At 45.5% G+C, this 17,631-nt stretch overlaps 7 protein-coding genes across 9 annotated transcripts; 4 read left to right on the top strand and 3 right to left on the bottom strand.

Moving 5' to 3' along the window:
- The first annotated feature begins 211 nt into the window (after positions 1 to 211).
- Positions 212 to 1,726, top strand: LOC108111785 (interleukin enhancer-binding factor 2 homolog). Of its 2 annotated transcripts, none has more exons than XM_017221370.2 (3): positions 212 to 463; positions 533 to 661; positions 723 to 1,726. In XM_017221370.2, exons 1-3 carry the CDS (start codon positions 299 to 301, stop codon positions 1,617 to 1,619), a joined length of 1,191 nt encoding a protein of 396 aa, XP_017076859.1. In that variant the 5' UTR covers positions 212 to 298; the 3' UTR covers positions 1,620 to 1,726. The 2 variants fall into 2 exon arrangements, with proteins under 2 accessions (XP_017076859.1, XP_017076860.1); XM_017221371.2 differs by having other exon boundaries at positions 726 to 1,726.
- On the bottom strand, positions 1,602 to 3,053 carry LOC108111786 (sialic acid synthase). Of its 2 annotated transcripts, none has more exons than XM_017221373.2 (2): positions 2,673 to 3,053; positions 1,602 to 2,465 (listed from the first exon to the last, which is right to left on the bottom strand). In XM_017221373.2, exons 1-2 carry the CDS (start codon positions 3,006 to 3,008, stop codon positions 1,683 to 1,685), a joined length of 1,119 nt encoding a protein of 372 aa, XP_017076862.2. In that variant the 5' UTR covers positions 3,009 to 3,053; the 3' UTR covers positions 1,602 to 1,682. The 2 variants fall into 2 exon arrangements, with proteins under 2 accessions (XP_017076862.2, XP_017076861.2); XM_017221372.2 differs by having other exon boundaries at positions 1,602 to 2,468.
- A 218-nt stretch (positions 3,054 to 3,271) lies between these two features.
- LOC108111770 (serine/threonine-protein phosphatase alpha-2 isoform) lies at positions 3,272 to 4,843 on the top strand. Its single transcript, XM_017221335.2, has 2 exons — positions 3,272 to 4,539; positions 4,634 to 4,843. The coding sequence occupies exon 1, from the start codon at positions 3,482 to 3,484 to the stop codon at positions 4,388 to 4,390; it is 909 nt and encodes a 302-aa protein (XP_017076824.1). The 5' UTR covers positions 3,272 to 3,481; the 3' UTR covers positions 4,391 to 4,539; positions 4,634 to 4,843.
- A 668-nt stretch (positions 4,844 to 5,511) lies between these two features.
- On the bottom strand, positions 5,512 to 6,316 carry LOC108111771 (c-Myc-binding protein homolog). Its single transcript, XM_017221336.2, has 2 exons — positions 6,226 to 6,316; positions 5,512 to 6,163 (listed from the first exon to the last, which is right to left on the bottom strand). Exons 1-2 carry the CDS (start codon positions 6,235 to 6,237, stop codon positions 5,642 to 5,644), a joined length of 534 nt encoding a protein of 177 aa, XP_017076825.2. The 5' UTR covers positions 6,238 to 6,316; the 3' UTR covers positions 5,512 to 5,641.
- A 542-nt stretch (positions 6,317 to 6,858) lies between these two features.
- Positions 6,859 to 8,035, top strand: LOC108111769. The gene has a single exon (XM_017221334.2). The coding sequence runs from the start codon at positions 6,934 to 6,936 to the stop codon at positions 7,981 to 7,983; it is 1,050 nt and encodes a 349-aa protein (XP_017076823.1). The 5' UTR covers positions 6,859 to 6,933; the 3' UTR covers positions 7,984 to 8,035.
- On the bottom strand, positions 8,023 to 15,424 carry LOC108111768 (death-inducer obliterator 1). Its single transcript, XM_017221333.2, is given in 13 exon segments — positions 8,023 to 8,525; positions 8,579 to 8,735; positions 8,803 to 8,999; positions 9,056 to 9,191; positions 9,256 to 11,028; positions 11,081 to 11,221; positions 11,279 to 11,773; positions 11,775 to 11,813; positions 11,873 to 12,047; positions 12,163 to 12,641; positions 12,703 to 14,408; positions 14,522 to 14,926; positions 14,982 to 15,424. Coding segments are annotated over 13 exon segments (6,000 nt in total). The 5' UTR covers positions 15,112 to 15,424; the 3' UTR covers positions 8,023 to 8,358.
- Positions 15,425 to 15,820: 396 nt separating this feature from the next.
- Positions 15,821 to 17,585, top strand: LOC108111815 (xaa-Pro dipeptidase). The gene has a single exon (XM_017221419.2). It carries the CDS (start codon positions 15,988 to 15,990, stop codon positions 17,446 to 17,448), a length of 1,461 nt encoding a protein of 486 aa, XP_017076908.1. The 5' UTR covers positions 15,821 to 15,987; the 3' UTR covers positions 17,449 to 17,585.
- The last annotated feature ends 46 nt before the right edge of the window (positions 17,586 to 17,631 follow it).

Below are 17,631 nucleotides of genomic sequence, written 5' to 3' on the forward strand. Positions count from 1 at the left end.
TACCATTGTTGCGAAAAACAAATATTTGGTCACACTTGAAATAGAGCTAGATGGAACGTTTTTATGTGGGATAATGTCTTGTGCGAATTGGCACTACAAGTGATAGATCTATTACCAAATAAATAATAATAACAATTATTAAAATTTATCCCAAATACATGGTATATTTTGGAAAGCATTCTACAATCTGTTTGGTGTTTTATTACCGGCTTAACACTGGCCACACTATTCTCATCCCTAAGAAAAATAGAACGCTCCGGCGTCAAAAAAATAAGTAAAAATTCATCCCCACAGGAATATGGTTCGTGGAGCTCTTCGAGGCGGTCGCCCTATGCGCGGGGGCATCCGTCCGCCATTTAAAAAGACTTTTGTACCCCGCCATCCGTTCGATTTGACTCTTGCGGAGGTCTTCTTTCCTAAGGTTCCACTTGCCGGTACCGTTGACGATTCAGCTCTCACTGCGGTAAATCAATAAACGCACATGCGTTTCCATGTCGATTTTTATAATCGATGTTCATAATTTCCATTTCAGGCCTTGTTGAAACGTAACCAGGACTTGAGTCCCACTCCCAGCGAACAGACGGCCATTGGAAATCTGGTGACCAAGGTTCAGGCTGTTCTGGACAATCTTGTGGTGGCTCCCGGTGATCTGACTACTTGTGTAAGTTCTTCGATATATTTGCCAAGTTATATAGTCTCTCTATATTATCATTATTGAACAGCAGCTGGAGGAGGTGCGCCAGGTGGGATCCTTTAAAAAGGGCACTATTCTTACTGGAAACAATGTGGCCGACGTGGTTGTCATCCTTAAGACGTTGCCCACTAAAGAGTCTGTTGATGCTCTGGCAAAAAAGGTAGAGGCTGACCTGAAAGCCAGCATGAAGACTGAGGTGCTGACCAAAGGCGATCAGCACACCGTACAGATCCACGAGCGCGGGTTTGATATTGCTAATGTCCATGCCAAGGTGCGCATTCTGATCGCCACCTTGCCGCAGAATCTCCGCAAACTGGAGCCAGAGATTCACTTGGATCACAAGCTGATGCAGAGCCATTTAGCTGCCATCAGGCACACACGTTGGTTCGAGGAGAACGCACACCACTCGTCAATCAAAGTGTTAATTCGAATTCTTAAGGATCTCACCAGGCGTTTCGATGCCTTCTCACCATTGTCAGCCTGGATGCTCGATCTGATTGCCCATCTGGCCATAATGAACAACCCTTCGCGTCAGGCACTACCCATCAACCTGGCCTTCCGTCGTGTCTTTCAGCTGCTTTCCGCCGGACTATTCCTGCCTGGCTCAGCCGGTATTACGGATCCCACCGAACCAGGACACATTCGGGTGCATACTGCAATGACGTTAGAGCAGCAGGACGTGTGCTGCTACACATCGCAGACCCTACTCCGTGTGCTGGCCCACGGTGGCTACAAACACATTCTTGGACTGGAGGGAAATACCAGTATTGTGCGCGAAATGTCTGTCTGGAACGGCGTATGCGTTTCTCCCTTAACCGCAGTTTACGAAAAGCCAACAGACAAAAAGGAAGGCGACCTCGAGGAGGATATCGAAATGATAGAAAACGAGAACGAAGAAGACGGCAGCGACGATGGAGCCGAGTAATACAACCCAGGCTATTTATTGTATTTAATATTCCACATCTTATTTTATATTAATACTCTTGATTTAATTGATTATACTACTCCCAAGTATGGGCTCATCCTCACCAATATTCACTACTAATTCCTTACCGACTACGTCTAAATAGGCCTCCGCTGTCAAGCCACTGGGTTCACTAACTTTGATGGCAATGTCTGTCAGCTTCAGTATGTGGCCGCTTTCAAGACTCCTAGCTGCCACAATGGATTTGCCAAGTTTATTTCGACAGGGCAGCTCGCTAGGTAAAATTGTTTTGTACTGAACATCCCGGAGAGCTTCTTCCAATTCTTGACGGCCACTTAGTTTTCGCAATATTTCATTAGGTTGCAGTGTAACTGCCGATAGCTCAAAATTATTAATTTTTGTTGTAAGTGTTTTTAGTTCATGGGGCTCGAGGGAGCATCGATGGTCGGACCCCTTCTGACCCTTGTCCAGTGTGAAATGACGTTCCACTATGCGGGCTCCAAGTAAAACAGCAGCTTGACTTATGATCACCCCCAGTTCATGACCCGAATATCCAATTACAACGTTCGGATAGCGTTTCTTAAACATGGGTATTAACTGCAAATTGCAATCCTTGGAGGCAGTTGGGTACGATGAAACGCAGTGCAAAAGAGCATAGTTCTGTTTTCCAGACTCCTCCATAATTCGCACAATCCTCTCTACGGTTTCCATTGTTTGCATTCCTGTGGAGATAACCAGAGACAAGTCCAAAGAGGCCGCCTTTTTAAGTAGCAGAAAGTTGTTTGCATCTCCAGAACCAATTTTAATGAAAGGAACATTTAAGTCAACCAGAAATTCCAATGAACGCTGCTTAAAAAGAACCAAGTTTTTAGGAACCATTACAAACTTATTTGTAATTTAACTGTCATGATTTCTAATATATAGCACTTGTTGTGGTAAAACGGAACCTAATGATCCCAGGATTAAGTCTTTTTCTCTGTGTACAAAAAAGCTCCAATTTGTGATATTGGAAATCTAAACAGCAATTAAGGTAATTGACAGTTACAATAGTACCTCGTCCATGGCGGAAGCTGTGAAGTCAATATCAATTTCCTTGCTGTATTCCTGCAGTTCGAGGAACTGCTCCTTGGAAAACTCCAGGAATTCCTTGTGCTTCCCGTAAGTTCTACCCCAAGCGTGATCGCTGACATATTCCCGTTCTAAAGCTGATCTCGTAAACTTTGTTGGCAAATCAGATTTCTGAAACTTGACGCAGTGGCATCGAGCTTTCTTAGCCTCGAAAATCATCTTCTTTGCCGTCTCCAGGCAGCCCTGATGGTTTTGGCCAATTTCCGCAATTATATAAACCGCATTATCGACTTTTTTGTTTATAATATCGTTTAAGATCATTTTATAAAAATTTCAAACCTCCCAATTTAACCGTTAATTAATTGATAGTCGGGCGTAGACAGGAAATGATATCGAGTAGTCGAATAGACAATATGGCGTCTTTGGTCTGGCCATATATTATTTTTCCATCGATGTGGCAGGCCTGGTCAAGCTCTGACAATATGTCAGATTGCCATCCTGCTCGCACCCACGAAGACCGTACGACGCAGAAGAGCTAGCGGATAGGCGAGAAAGGGACAAATATGAGCAACTGGGCATGACTAACTGCCTGTTTCGTTCCTTCCTGCTGCTCGGGCAATGTGGACACACTGGAGAAATTTTCATACTAGTTAGCTGTGAAAAGTATTTAGCAGAAATTGATTTGGGAAACTACAGATTTCGAGGCTTTTTCGGCGCTACCAACCATCGTTCGCGGCAACCTCGACACCCAGCAGCAGCAGTAGTGCACCAGATCAACAGTTCAAGACGCAAACATGGGCGACGTTATAAATATCGACAGCATAATATCGCGACTTCTGGAGGTGCGTGGGGCACGGCCAGGCAAGAACGTACAGCTCTCGGAAAGCGAGATTCGGGGTCTCTGCCTGAAGTCGCGTGAGATCTTCCTCTCGCAGCCGATTCTCCTTGAACTGGAGGCCCCACTAAAAATTTGCGGCGACATTCACGGCCAGTACTATGATCTGTTGCGTTTGTTCGAATACGGTGGCTTCCCGCCGGAGTCGAACTACCTGTTCCTGGGCGACTATGTCGACCGTGGCAAGCAATCGCTGGAGACCATCTGCCTGCTGCTCGCCTACAAGATCAAATACGCAGAAAACTTCTTCCTGCTGCGTGGTAATCACGAATGCGCCAGCATCAATCGCATATATGGATTTTATGACGAGTGCAAGCGTCGCTATAGCATCAAATTGTGGAAGACTTTTACCGACTGCTTCAACTGTCTGCCGGTGGCGGCCATCGTTGATGAGAAGATATTTTGCTGCCATGGCGGCCTGAGTCCCGATCTGACCTCTATGGAGCAGATCCGTCGCATAATGCGCCCCACCGATGTGCCCGACCAGGGATTGTTGTGCGATCTGCTCTGGTCAGATCCCGATAAGGACACCATGGGATGGGGCGAAAATGACCGTGGCGTAAGCTTCACCTTCGGAGCCGAGGTGGTGGCCAAGTTTTTGCAGAAGCACGAGTTCGATCTCATCTGCCGAGCCCATCAGGTTGTTGAGGATGGGTATGAGTTCTTCGCCAAGCGCCAGCTGGTCACTCTCTTTTCGGCGCCCAACTACTGCGGCGAGTTTGACAACGCTGGAGCCATGATGTCCGTGGACGATACGTTGATGTGCTCGTTCCAGATCCTCAAGCCGGCTGACAAGCGTAAAAAGTAATATCACACACATGCAGCAGCAAGAGCAGTCTTTTTCTATATAAAAAACAAATCAATAAGAAAATCAACCAAGAAAGAAAAACAAAAACACAACAACAACCAGAAATAAAATGCTTTGAAACAACACATCAGATCATGGATGAAACAAACGTAAGTGTGGGCTGCTAGCGCAATATAATCGTTTTGTGAATCACACACTCACCCCAACCTTATCTCTGTTTTTGGTCACTTTTATCATCGGCAGCCGGGCGAGTCAAAATCAACAAGAAAATCCCTCAGCTATGCGGACTAATGCCAGCGAATGCATGGAGGAACAACGCCTCGATCAAAGGACATCCTGGGTCCCTAGCAGAAGAATAAAGTTTTTCCCCTACCCCCACCCCATTGAGATTTAATTCGCAATTACAAACACATTGACAAATACCATGATTAAAAGCCACATATTTATTTTTAATAGCCCCTCGCATATATATATTTATATGTATATCTCTACCGACCAACCATCTACCCACACAAGCACACACATTGCTACACAGCCTACAATTATGGGTTTTGTCCAAATTTTAAACACTAGGTAAACAGGTCCGTACAAGCAGAGCACCAAGCATAATATTGGATTATTAGATGTACGGAGAGTGACTGGACCTCAGTCGGTCACAAATCATATAGAAAAGAGGCCCTGTAGAGCGCTCTTTGGCCTTAAAGAGTATAAAGCAAAAATCAGAAAACAAAACAAAAATCGAAGATGGGAAATCGTTGAACAGAGGAGGAGAACGCTTGCCAAGAAGTGAAATATAAACACTAAGTTTCGACCTTGAATCAGTTTTTGTTCGTCCACATTTCAGTCCGTTCAAATGGACACCAGATGAATACCTACTTGCACCCAAATCAAACAAATTTATAATTTTCCATTCAAAGCTCTTTTCCGTCTTTCGGTTTATCATTCTACCAATAAAAACGTCCCCATCCGCGCCCCTATCCCATCATTTTTAAGATGTGTTTTTTTAAAAATTAACTATTATTAATATGTATTATCAATAATCCTTTGTATTAATAAACAAATGATATAAAACGTGTATGAATTATGAAACTGATTTCAATAAACTTTTGAAAAATCCATAATTTTCTGCATATTTTTCTTTTTTGCTTTATTTACATTTACATTTAGGAAAATACTTAACATTTGTTCTAAATGGATGCCTTCTAATGGGATGTTTTTGGTGTGAGCTTGTGAGCTGCTGTCATCTGAGATCTACTCGTTGGAGCTACTGGCCTCCACTTGGACGGATGGGCTAGGATGAGCAGCGTCCTCGATGGGAACCACTGCTTTCTCCTCAATTTGACAGTTCTCCATAGTAGTTGTAACTTCTACAACGGCTGCCAAACTTTCTCCAGGTTTCTCTGGACTAAGTTCTCCATTCTCCTGCTGTTCCACCACTTTAGTGGTTTCGTTTACGTCCACCTGCTGCAGTTCCGAGGCAGCCACCACTTCAGTTGGGGTAACGGGCCCTGGATGGCCCTGGAGTACCTCAGGATTAATACTATTGATGATGCCACGCAGACGTTGAATCTCATCGTTGGCGAGCTGCAGATCCTGCTGCAGGCGCTCGTATTTGTCGTGCTGGTGACGCACTACCCCAATGTTGTTTCGTATGTACTCCATCGGATTCTCAGGTCTCTCCTTGATCACTCGTATAAAGATCTTGGTCAGCGAGTCTAGGACGCTGCCGCGCTCCAGGTAACGCCGGATCTCGTCGCGCTTGGGATCAATAGGCTGCGACATCGTGGGAGATTTTGGGTTAGCCAATGGCGTTCAGATTTCGGACAAAAGCTCACCTTAAAGGACATCTTTGCAAAATGGAGACAGGTCGTGTGACCAAAACTAAAACTTCGAAATATACCAAAGTCAAGCCTCCTTTGCACGCGATTTTAGCCAGGGCTGCGAGATTCTATGATTTTTGAACTAGTTCGGTTCATTTAAAATATAATTTTAAATATTGTTAAGCTAGTGGTTCTTCATTTTAATTTAATTCGCATTTATTGTATTGGTATAAAAAAATCTAAAGTGTAGAAATACTTTCTGTTATAAATTTTATTTACTATTTTAATGAGTAAATTTTGTCAATGTAAAATTAGAAGAAAATTTCAAAATGAACGTTATTTTCCAGCAATAGGACAATTATTTTTCGCTTTAATTACAATTATTGTTGATTTTACATATTATAAACAAATATTTTCTACTGAAAATACCTTAACCTTTACCTTAAAGGGATTAAATAGTAGTATTGGATATTCCTTTTTAATTTCAAAAATTTGTTTTTTTTTAAATGTTTTTCATTGCATGAATTTTGATTAATTGTATTAAAAAAAAAATAAAAACAAAAACTTTAAAAATTCAGATATATTCGAAATGTTTGGTTTGAAATATTTATCTGCGCATGTCTGAGAATTGTATTCCTCACATGTACATGCACTATTTTTGTACGACTGGATACAGCAATTGTGCGAACGGTTTTTTGGATACAGTCAAAATATTCCGATATAATGATGAATACCTTTGAGAACACCTTCATCCGGGGACCCTCGCCGTCCTATTCCGATGATGCCAACTCAGAGAATGCGTTATCAGTGACTCTGCCCATCGGAGCAGCTATCCCCGATTTGGACTTTTGTCGCGACGACTCCAAGACGGACACGGGCGACTATTTCGATGAGAAATACAACAGCGACAGCTGCTCTCGCTTGCATCCCGGTCATCAAGGACGCAACACTTTCGCATTTTGGACCATTGTGGTTCTCCTTTTGGTCCTGACTGTGGGCAATCTCATCCTGACCCTTACTATTGTCGGTGTCCTGCGTCTGGGAAAAGGTGTCCAGGGAATGGAAGTGATTCCCGAAGTAGATGTAGTCAAGTTCTACGGTTCCACGGACTTGGAACGGGTGCAGACCAACTCAATTGGACAGATTCATGGTTTCTCGGATGTTCCAGTGACAATTAGCAGTGATGCAGGTGACGGGGAAGGTGGCGTCAACGTGCGGGTGTTCCGAAACGGCAATGGTGAACGCGATAGGATTGTTCTGAACAAGGAAGGCATTCTTATTCAGGCCACAAATCTATTTGAGGTCAAGGACCCCGTTGATAAGCAACCAATTTTTACCACCCATCGTCCGCAATATAACATTCCGGGTGGAGTGGAAGCCTTGCAGGCCAAGGTGGTCAGTGCCAGCGGAATAGCGAGTCCCATTGATGAGTCTCTAGTTCTCGAGAGTGATGGACGCATGGCAATCAGAGGCTCCGAGGGCGTCTACTTCGATGGAGCCAGCGTTGACATGCAATCCGAGCATCACGTCCTAATAAACTCCACGCAGGGCGCCACCATCCTGGAGGCTGGCACGGGTATCTTTCTGGACATGGACCGTATCCCCATTGTCAGTTCCGAGCTTGGACTCCGCACAGGAAGTGTCCAGTACAAGCTTTGCGTTTGCATGCCTCATGGAACACTTTTTAGGATTGCCATTCCAAGGGTGCACAACGGTCCAAAGATAACGTGCGCCCACTTTAGCGGTAAGGACGATCCATGTGAAGTCAACTAAGTACTGCCAGAAATAAAGAGAATCGTTACGACTATCGTATCTCTAAAACAAATGTTACGTAGCACTTTTTATTTCGAGGAAATGTACAGGATTTGAAATAGTATAATGTAAAAACAGATTCCTAACTTGAATTGCTATGCGAAACACGATCCTGTTCGATTGCGGGGAGGGGTGGGATGTAGTTGTGAAGGTTAGATAACTAAATAGTTCCGATTGGCCAGATATAATACATAGATGGTATTGAATTAGCTGAATGAGAATGTACAATATGAGGGGCGAGAGACAATTTCAAATCAAGTGTTGTGAATTTCATTCAGAAACTAATAACGATTAAAGGGATTAGCGCGCGGGTTAGTCTACTTCCAGGTGAGGTTCCTAAACACCCGGAGGAGGTGGTGGCGGTGGTGGAAGCGGCGGCGGATGATGCTGGTGGCGGGTCTTTGACGAGCTGGGTATCACGGCAGCCAAATTGTCCGGCACCATGCTAAGAAGCTCAGCTTCACTTAGATGCGCCAAACGTCCTTTGCTCTTCGGCTTCGCTGCTGCAAAGAGTCGTTGATAATATTCGGTCGATGATGAGAATCAATTGTCTCACCAAATGAGCTGGTGATTGCTTCCTCGGGATTGTACTCCTCGCTGTCTTCACCAGTCTTAGAACACTGCTCGGGCTTGTCCTTAATGCTAGCCAGGATTTTCGAAAGATTTGGTGGAATCGATATGCCAGCTAAAACATTCGAAGAGGACGAGGATCCCTGCAAAAAAAAAACGAGAACCGAAATGGAAGCCACGATAGAAGAGAATTCCATGTCTGTAACTTACCGAGGGCTCCACTTTGAGGAGGCCGGCAATTTCCATCTGTTGCGCGGCAATTTGTTTGTTGATTTCATTCACCTGCCGCTCAAGATCGTTTGGGATTCTTGAAGCTATTGGTACTAATTCGTCGTCGGAGCCCCCAGGAGAGTAGGGTTCATCGGCATCGTTAAGCACCGGTGGCAGGGGCGCTGGTTTTGGTAGAGCTTTAAATAGAAAGCCATTAAGTTAGTTTTTTAAAGCTTCTTTGGCTTAAACTTACTCTTTTGTAGCTTGGCAATAGGCGCCTTGATGATAGCATCAATATCGAACTCGTCGTCCTTGGAGCTGGTGGAATGGGTGCTTGCCTTGCGTTTGGGGCTACCTTGAGGCATGAACATAGCGGTGCTGCGAGATTTCTGTTAAGGAGACATTTCAACACGTTATATATCTTTCGTAGGAATGTATTTTCAAATTTCTTACCTTTGCCATTTTGCTATTTGCAGTGGGAACCGGAGAAGGCACTGATGGAGTGGTTGGCAGAGAATCTATAGGTCGCTTTGTCAAACAGCGCACGATAATCCCAAGAAGCGTGTTGGGTCTCTGGGTGTCCTCGTAGAAGGGAATTTGCTCCACGGTCTGCAGCGCTGGTGGTAACTGATCTTCGGCGCCTAATGGGAATATATAAAAGTCCCGAATCTGATCGGAGTCCACCCCCATAACTCCCAGTCGTTGACGGGAGTCGAGGTAGTCGAAAAAGAGATCAAACTTAACCGTCTCGCTGGGTGATGCGGGAAATATATTTACTATGACAACTTCCTTTGTTGGACTCTTTTTCAGCTTTTTGATGTACTCCCAGACATTTACGCGGGTAATGCGACCGATTACATCCATTTGGCTAGGCATTAGGTTACCTAGTTGGTGGCAATTACCCTGAACGGGATGCATTACCATGTCGAAATCAGTCACGTCGATCATCTTAAGAGTGCCGGTCCATAATGATTTTGTGGTCAGGCCTTGTACATAGCGAGAGTAGTTGTCCATAGGCTCGGTGGCTCTTAAACTTGGTAGCGTTGGAAGCGGTTTCGGCGAAGGTTTCGGTTTTCCCAGATTCGCCGCTTGCTCAACTGTTTTCTCAGATTCTAAAATTTGATCAATCAGGTTATAGGCACTCTGATCTGCTTTCTTTTCAACAATTTTTTTGGGCACTGGCGATTGATCGTTTTCTTCCCTCTTTTTGGGCAAGGGCGAGGGGACAACCTCATCTCGTTCCCTGCTCTGTTTCTCGCGGGACCGATGCTCACGATCTCGTCCACCTGAATCTTCCTCATTGTGGTGCCTGCGATGGCGCTTCTCGAGGTTTCGACCCCGACTATTGGAACGACTGCGACTCCGCTTTCGGTGGTGATGCTTGTGAGTTTTGTGGCGCTTCTCCTTGGATGACGAGGACTTCTCCCTGGAGGTGGAACGTTCCAGTACTGAGACTTCCGGTTCATTTACAAAAGACGTCTGTTTTGTATCAACAGTGGATGAATTGTCTTCTTCCGGCAGCTTAACGTCAACCTTAGTAGGAATCACATCTTCACCCTTGTGGGTTTTAACTACATAATTTTGGGCACATGACAACATATCCAGCTCGGATTTCTTGATCATATCTAACTGGTGTCGATTCTCCTCCTCCCGCCATTTGGCCAGTTCTTGACTGGCTAGCTCCTCAGGTGTCATTCTTACAAGCTGCTTGGGCTCCACCTGCTTGGCACAAATCTTTTCGAAGAGTGTCCGGTTTTTTCGATCCTTTATGTTAAACATAAGTGACCGATACTTGGCCTTGTACTTGGCTCCTACGTCTCGCCCAAAGGAGTTAAACATTTCCAATTCCACGTTCTTAACGAACTGATCCACCTCAAATACCGTCAGCCACTGAGTTGTGGTATTACTTGAGGTCTGCTCTACAGCCTGAGCCTCCTTAATTCGAGCTAGCAGTTGTTCTCTGAGGGACCGGCGGATGCCAATGCGAACTGGTTCTGGTTTGCCTGCGCTTCGACTAGGGGCTGCCGTCTGTGCTGCAGGTGAAGGCTTCTCTTTCTCCTTATCTTTTTTAAGCAGGGGACGCATGGAAGAGTTCACCAAGGGACTAACCTGAATTGCAGTTGGTTGGGAAGCCTTAGTTACAGCATCAAGTGGTTTTTTTGCGGGTATTTGTGTAATCGACTCGGATACGGAAGATGCCTCGGGTGCCCTCTTCAGCTGACGTTTCTAATAAAATATTTTTCGTATTGTTTTGCACTATTAAATAAACTAGACTTACCTCTGTGTCTATTGAATGAATGGTTCCCAAGGGTAGAACCTCGAAGGTGGGATTCTCTTGAAGCCATTTCTTGAACTGATGCGCTGGAGGTGCCAAGTGACCAGTGATTACTCGACCAGTTCTGCGCTCAAATACATTTATCTAAACGATATGTTAATATTGTATTAAACATAACAAATGTGTTCATTAATTGCTTACCCGTTCCACTTTTGATACCGAGTCCGCCTGTCTAAGAACATCCTCGAATAAATCCTTCTTCTTAAATTTTTTGGCTTCCAGGGAGTTGTTCAGTGGAGATTGGATGCCGGCATTGTGTGGCAACGGGCTATCAGGACCCTTGGTCGCTGTGTGTGAGTGTATTGCGTTTTGGGCATACTTTCGTATGCACTCTTCACTACAATAAACTGAATTGGAGTTTGCCGGCCGCTTGCAGACAACACATGCCGTATCCGAAATGCGGTTACCAGATGATGGACCCAATTTGATAAAGTTTAATTGCTGCTGTTGGTAAGGGGTACTACTCGTTGGAAATTTCTTTGCCGGCTTTATCATGGGAATCCGAATTGGTGAACTGGACACAGTAACACCCACCGGCAGTGTTCTTTTAGGAGCTAAAGGACTCGTCAACTGAACTAATTCCGCTGACGATGTTATTACTTTGGTTTCATTTGGCTTTTCCTCAGTTAGTGCGGAATGTTCTGCTAACCAACATTTCTGTTATCCGCGGTTGGTTCTGAAAAGTTAAATGATGAATAAGTATACAGAGGGCTTTAGTAATTTATTTTACATTACCTTTTCTTCCTGCTTTTTAACGCATTTGGGGCACTTCCAGTCAACGCCCTTGTTTTCCATTTCTGTGCCCATTGCCTTGGTCACCCCCACACATGTGCCGTGGAACCAATCTTCGCACAAATCGCAGCAAATCATAAAACGATTGTTGTGCGGCTGCCGACAAATACACCAGAGCCTAGAGTACAAATATAAATGTTTAGGAGTTTCAATGCAAATTAAAAGAAGCCGTCTAAGAAAATATTCAAAGACATTCAATAGGGTCGGTTTTTAACCTTTTAAAGATAACTTACTTATTGGGGTCGTCGTCATCCTCCTGAGATTCAGAAGCATCGGGATCATTGTTTTGACTCGTGTTAAGCTTTTTTGATCTTCTTGGCACAGTTGAACGCCTGGCTAGCGAAGGCTCTCTCGGATTGGGTCGCTTTGGTCCAATTCCCGACTGGCTGTCATTGCTCAGACTGCTACTATTAGCTAGCTGATTAATGCTTGTATCCAGTGTCGATTCACCAAAGGATAGGTTACCCAGATCCCCTGAGCTAGCTGAGGCTATATCTGAACTTGCAGGAAACTGTGCTCGGCGCTTAGCACGCGTGGTGGGTGCTTCAATTGGAGGCAGGTAAATCACCCGACCGTTGCCACGCACAACCTTTGCTGAGGTAGGCAAAGGGGTAGCCAAGCTCCTCGATGGTGTACTGCAGGCAATGGGCAATGAGGTCATCGATTGCGCGGACTCAGCAACAACTGCAGGAGGCGCCAGATTGGCTTGTGCCTAAAGAACAATATCATGAATAATAACGTTTAAAATTGAAAAAAACATGCTCAACACTTACCTGAATAGTAAGTGCTTGGGGCAATACTACAGGATGTACGGCCATAGGCAATGACGCGATGGCATCCAAGGTTCCGGGCTCTGTGCTGGCCAGCACTTGTTTCACCACCTCGGCCTCAAATTGTTTGTCCTCCTCGATAAGACCCACCACGTGCTGGAGAAAATCTGCCGTAATCTCATCCTCGTCAGCCGCCGCCATAATGTCAATATCTACCACAGATGGATTTTCTACTCCCGGCAAATCTGAAGGGACAAGGTTCTGAGTGGGGAAGGAAACTGGTGCAGGACCTAGATCCGCCGCTGTGCTCTCCAGCATTTTCACGAGTTTAGGAATATCCTCGTCCGCATTCACTGTCGGCTGGTCCACAAGCGTGGTTTTCATAAGTTCATCCTGGACAATTGAATTTATCAGATCAAGCTGCTTGTCATTCTCGGCTGCCAGCTCCGAAGAACTCTGGTGAGTTTCGATCACAATTTGGGCAGGCAACTTATGCGATTGCGCCGTATCCACGCCGATGGGCATAAATCCTTTTGAAGGTGTTGGGGCTTGCGCCGGAACTGGAACTACAATGGGCGGCAGGTGTTGGGTGTAGCTCGATTTCGGAGTGCTGGGCGACATGACGGCCCGGTGCCTAAGAGAATCAGGGGAAGATTTTATGGTTGCATTGTTGTTCTCGCCCAGCAGGCTATTGAGGTTGGTAAAGACGCCTTTTGGGCTGGCCATGTTCTTGTTAATAATAATCTCCTTGACATCCTGTGGTGAGTTTATGATCCTTCCCAAATGAACTGAAGGGACACGGCGGACATTGGGATTTGATGGTGTCGCTGGCAGTGGAGGTTTTTTGACAGGTAGCGTTTTATGTGAAGGTCGGGTCTTAAGAAACGAGGTGCTGGGAAGACCCCTGCCCAGGGCAATAACTGTGGGCGCTGCCTTCGTAGGCAACTGAATGATTTGACCAATTTGCGGTGCCTTCTGTTCCACAATTTCCTTTCGTTTCTTTAGGTCGGGGAAGTGCTGGGTTGTTGATGGCGGCATTGGCAATGGTTTTGATGGTTTGGAATGCCTGACCACCTTTTTCACCCGCTTGCGTTTGTTGCGGCCACCGCTGTGTCTCATATCGAAATCCATGTCACTGTCCCTGTCATTGTCCGATTCTTGGAAGTCGTCGCTTTCCTCGCTCATTTCCTCCGTATCATAGGACTTGTCGGCATTGTCTTCGTCAGCGGGATCTGAGCTTTGAGCGTCGTCATCGTCTTCGATGTGGTCATGCACTGGAGCAATAACCTTGATGGGAGCGCGGCTTGGTCTGGGTCTGACATTTACCATGTTGCTCGCAATAATCTCTGGTTTCTGTCTTGGCAGTGGCGAATGGATGGGCTTTCGGATTAGCTGAACCTTGGATTGCAGCTGCACCGGTTGCTGAACTTGGTGGGGCTTGACAGGCAGTCGCTGCACCTTAACCTGCAGAGGACTGAAGGGAATGGCCTGGACCCGCTTTTTGGCATTGATTAGTTTTATGCTACCCGGTGCCTGCATAATGATCTTCCTGCTTTGGGATTGCGCTTCCATATCCATCTTCTCGGCTCGCTTATGGTTCTTTAGCTGCTCTGGCGAGGTAAACGGTGTGTAGTTGTGGTCGTTACGGATAACTTCCATCAGTGCGTCTGTCTCAGCAGTCCTCTTGTATATGGAAACTCCGGCAAGCTCTGTAAAAAGAATAAAAATAAGTTTAAGGTCGAAGTGGTATATTTTCAGCTGTGGTCTCAATAATGCAGAATAATGCTCTATCATTTAAACCACACCTATAAATGCTATTTACTCAGTGCATTTTTCACAACCATATCAGCCGTGCTATCCGCATAAAACTGTTCCACCCGCAGGCCCACGATTTGAGGTCGCTCCTTTGGTCTACGTCGTTTCCGTTTTTTGATAATCTTGGGCTTTCGGCCAGGTCGCCTTCGGGTGCGCGGAGTATCAGTTTCCGTGTCAGTGGAGTCACCATTATTCTCCTCGCCGGTGTTTTGATTCTCCTCGTCTTGGGCGTCTGCATCGCTGGCATCCTCTCCATCACTTTGGCTGCCGTTGTCGCTGTCCAGTTCTGAGTCCGTGGCGGTGTCCATGAAGTTCGCTAGCTCCTCCAATCGCTCGGCTTCCTCTTGATCCATCATACTGGGCGTGGGCGAGGTGAGACGCACTACGCTGATGGTAGAGATCGATTTTTCCTCTGCAAAGAACGGAAGTCAGTTAAGGAACGAGGAAACGGAAACACAGATACTTACCCATTAGGTTTCCAATGGCACGTTCGTCGAAAGAGACTCCATTCTTGCTGTAGACCACTACTAGATTGGAGTCGGCATCGGCTGCCGCCGGCCGGGCGCTGGGCGCCTCCGTAAACACCGAACTGGACATGGCGCCACCTTCACCTGATCTTCGCTAGTGGCGCATTGATGTTGACGACTCACACAGCGTGCACTTTATTGACTCAGAACAGAACGATTCATTTGTTGTTGCAACCGCCGCGTTGTGACGCCGACATTGGATTTCGGGTGGTAACGGGTCACTGGGATTTGTTTGTCGATACGTAATACTGATGATGGTCATAAGCTGCTCACACTAGTTGGCTGCTCGGTAGTTTAGATTCGGACGCAGAATCCGACTCCTTTTTTGCTTAAAAATGCAAATTCTGCTGAATTATGAAAATAAAATTTGCAATAAAAGCCAGTTCGGGTGTGACCAGACTTGGTAATGCTGTCGATGCCTTTACTTATCGATAGTTTTTGTGCGTCGATACGTGGAACCAGTTCATAGTTCAAAACAAACTAATATTTAAAAAAATTAGCTGAAACTTAAGTAAGTTTGTAGTAATTGAAATACTTATAAGTCCACAGAGAACATTTTTTTACTTTTCTCTATGTAAACATTTATGAAAAATGTATAGTATATTATAATTATTACGTATAAATAATTATATATCAACTGATTATTTATAATTTGAGGAAGTTAATTTATTCTTAGTTTCATTTATTAACCGAATTTGCAGCTCTAAATAAAAAATTTATAATACCCTTATGCTGAATATAAATCACACGATCACCAAAATATTTACTTGGTGGTAGTTTGGATTTTAGTCAACGGTCATACTGTTGCAAGAACAATAAAAACACTGATAAAAACATAATTTACTGCCTTTGTTCGTACCCAGCTGTTTTATCAGCTTATTTTACTGGGCTTAGCAATCATTGTTGTCCAGTGCGCCAGTTAAACTTTGTACTCCCTCGCAACAACATGGCTGCTTTTCAGATGGGATCGGGCCACGCAGTGCCCATGACCCTCTTCCGGGGCAACAGGAGTCGCGCCGTAAAGGCCATCCTCCAGGAGCTACTGCCGAGTCTCAAGTTCAATTCGGGTAACTTGCTAGTGCTCCTCGAGGGCGGTAAGGATAAGAGCTTATACAACACAGACGTGGATTACGTTTTCAGGCAAGAGTCCTATTTCCAGTACTTGTTTGGAGTTAAGGAGCCGGGATGCTATGGCATTCTTACCATTGACGTGAAGACGGGTGTCCACAAGAGCATTCTGTTTGTTCCTCGCTTTCCCGATGAGTACGGCACTTGGATGGGCGATCTGCTCGGAACGCAGGACTTCAAGGACATGTACGAGGTAGATGAGGTTTTCTATGGCGACGAACTGAATGTTTATCTGGAGGGAGCGTCGCCCAAGCTGATTCTTACGTTGAGTGGCACCAACAGCGATAGTGGTCTCACCCTCCAGCCGCCAGATTTTGCCGGCAAGGAGAAGTACGTGACCGACTGCGATATACTCTACCCCATTCTGTCCGAATGTCGGGTGATCAAGTCGCCTGAGGAAATCGAGGTTCTGCGTTATGTAGCAAAGGTTTCTTCGGACGCCCACATCAAAGTAATGAAGTTTATGCGCCCCGGTAGAATGGAGTTCGAAGGCGAGTCCTTGTTCCTTCACCACGCCTACTCCGTGGGTGGCTGTCGACACGCCTCGTATACCTGCATCTGCGGAAGTGGAACGAACTCATCAATTTTACATTATGGACACGCTGGAGCACCGAACAGTCGACCTGTTCAGGACGGAGATATCTGCCTGTTCGACATGGGTGCCAACTATTGCGGCTATGCCGCAGATATCACCTGCACTTTCCCGGCCAATGGCAAGTTTACCGAGGACCAAAAGTTTATATACAACGCCGTTCTGGATGCCCGCAATGCCGTTATGGAATCGGCTAGAGATGGGGTGTCTTGGGTGGACATGCACAAGCTGGCGGGGCGGGTGCTGCTACAGCGGCTAAAGGATGGCGGCATGTTGAAGGGTGATGTGGAGGAGATGCTCGAGGCAGGTCTTTCCGGTGTGTTCCAGCCTCATGGCTTGGGCCATTTGATCGGCTTGGATGTGCATGATGTGGGCGGCTATCTGCCAGGGGAGCCAAAGCGTCCCAGCGAACCGTGGTTAAGCAAGTTGCGCTTTGCTCGCATCCTTAGGGCTGGTATGTATGTAACCATCGAACCCGGATGCTACTTTATCAATTGGCTGATGGACCAGGCCTTGGCCGATCCGGACATTGTTAAATACATCAACGTAGATATGTTTAACCGCTTCCGAGGATTTGGCGGAGTACGCATCGAGGACGATGTACTAATTACAAAAACTGGCGCTGAGAACTTTGCAATCGTTCCACGAACAGTTGCGGAAATCGAGGCAACGATGAGTTCGCCTTAAATACGAGCTGCAGCTTAGAATGGCATCATAATTGTAAGCTTGTGCATATGTAGTATACTGTATCATAATCAAATTATGGGATATTCAAAAAATAAATATCAATATCATTTTGCAAATAAACTTTAACTGATATCTAATTATTATTTTTCCCATTTCGGTCTTTGTGTCTGATCTATCTAACCA

Source organism: Drosophila eugracilis, unplaced genomic scaffold, assembly GCF_018153835.1.
Source record: "Drosophila eugracilis isolate 14026-0451.02 unplaced genomic scaffold, ASM1815383v1 contig_415, whole genome shotgun sequence".
Lineage (NCBI taxonomy): Eukaryota > Metazoa > Arthropoda > Insecta > Diptera > Drosophilidae > Drosophila > Drosophila eugracilis.

Coding starts and splice junctions, on each gene's coding strand:
- LOC108111785 (XM_017221370.2), top strand. CDS start 299: ATGGTTCGTGGAGCTCTTCGAGGCGGTCGCCCTATGCGCGGGGGCATC. Junction 464..532: donor ACGATTCAGCTCTCACTGCG/GTAAATCAATAA, acceptor TTTCCATTTCAG/GCCTTGTTGAAACGTAACCA. Junction 662..722: donor CCGGTGATCTGACTACTTGT/GTAAGTTCTTCG, acceptor ATTATTGAACAG/CAGCTGGAGGAGGTGCGCCA.
- LOC108111786 (XM_017221372.2), bottom strand. CDS start 3,008: ATGATCTTAAACGATATTATAAACAAAAAAGTCGATAATGCGGTTTAT. Junction 2,469..2,672: donor CAGCTTCCGCCATGGACGAG/GTACTATTGTAA, acceptor GTTCTTTTTAAG/CAGCGTTCATTGGAATTTCT.
- LOC108111770 (XM_017221335.2), top strand. CDS start 3,482: ATGGGCGACGTTATAAATATCGACAGCATAATATCGCGACTTCTGGAG.
- LOC108111769 (XM_017221334.2), top strand. CDS start 6,934: ATGATGAATACCTTTGAGAACACCTTCATCCGGGGACCCTCGCCGTCC.
- LOC108111815 (XM_017221419.2), top strand. CDS start 15,988: ATGGCTGCTTTTCAGATGGGATCGGGCCACGCAGTGCCCATGACCCTC.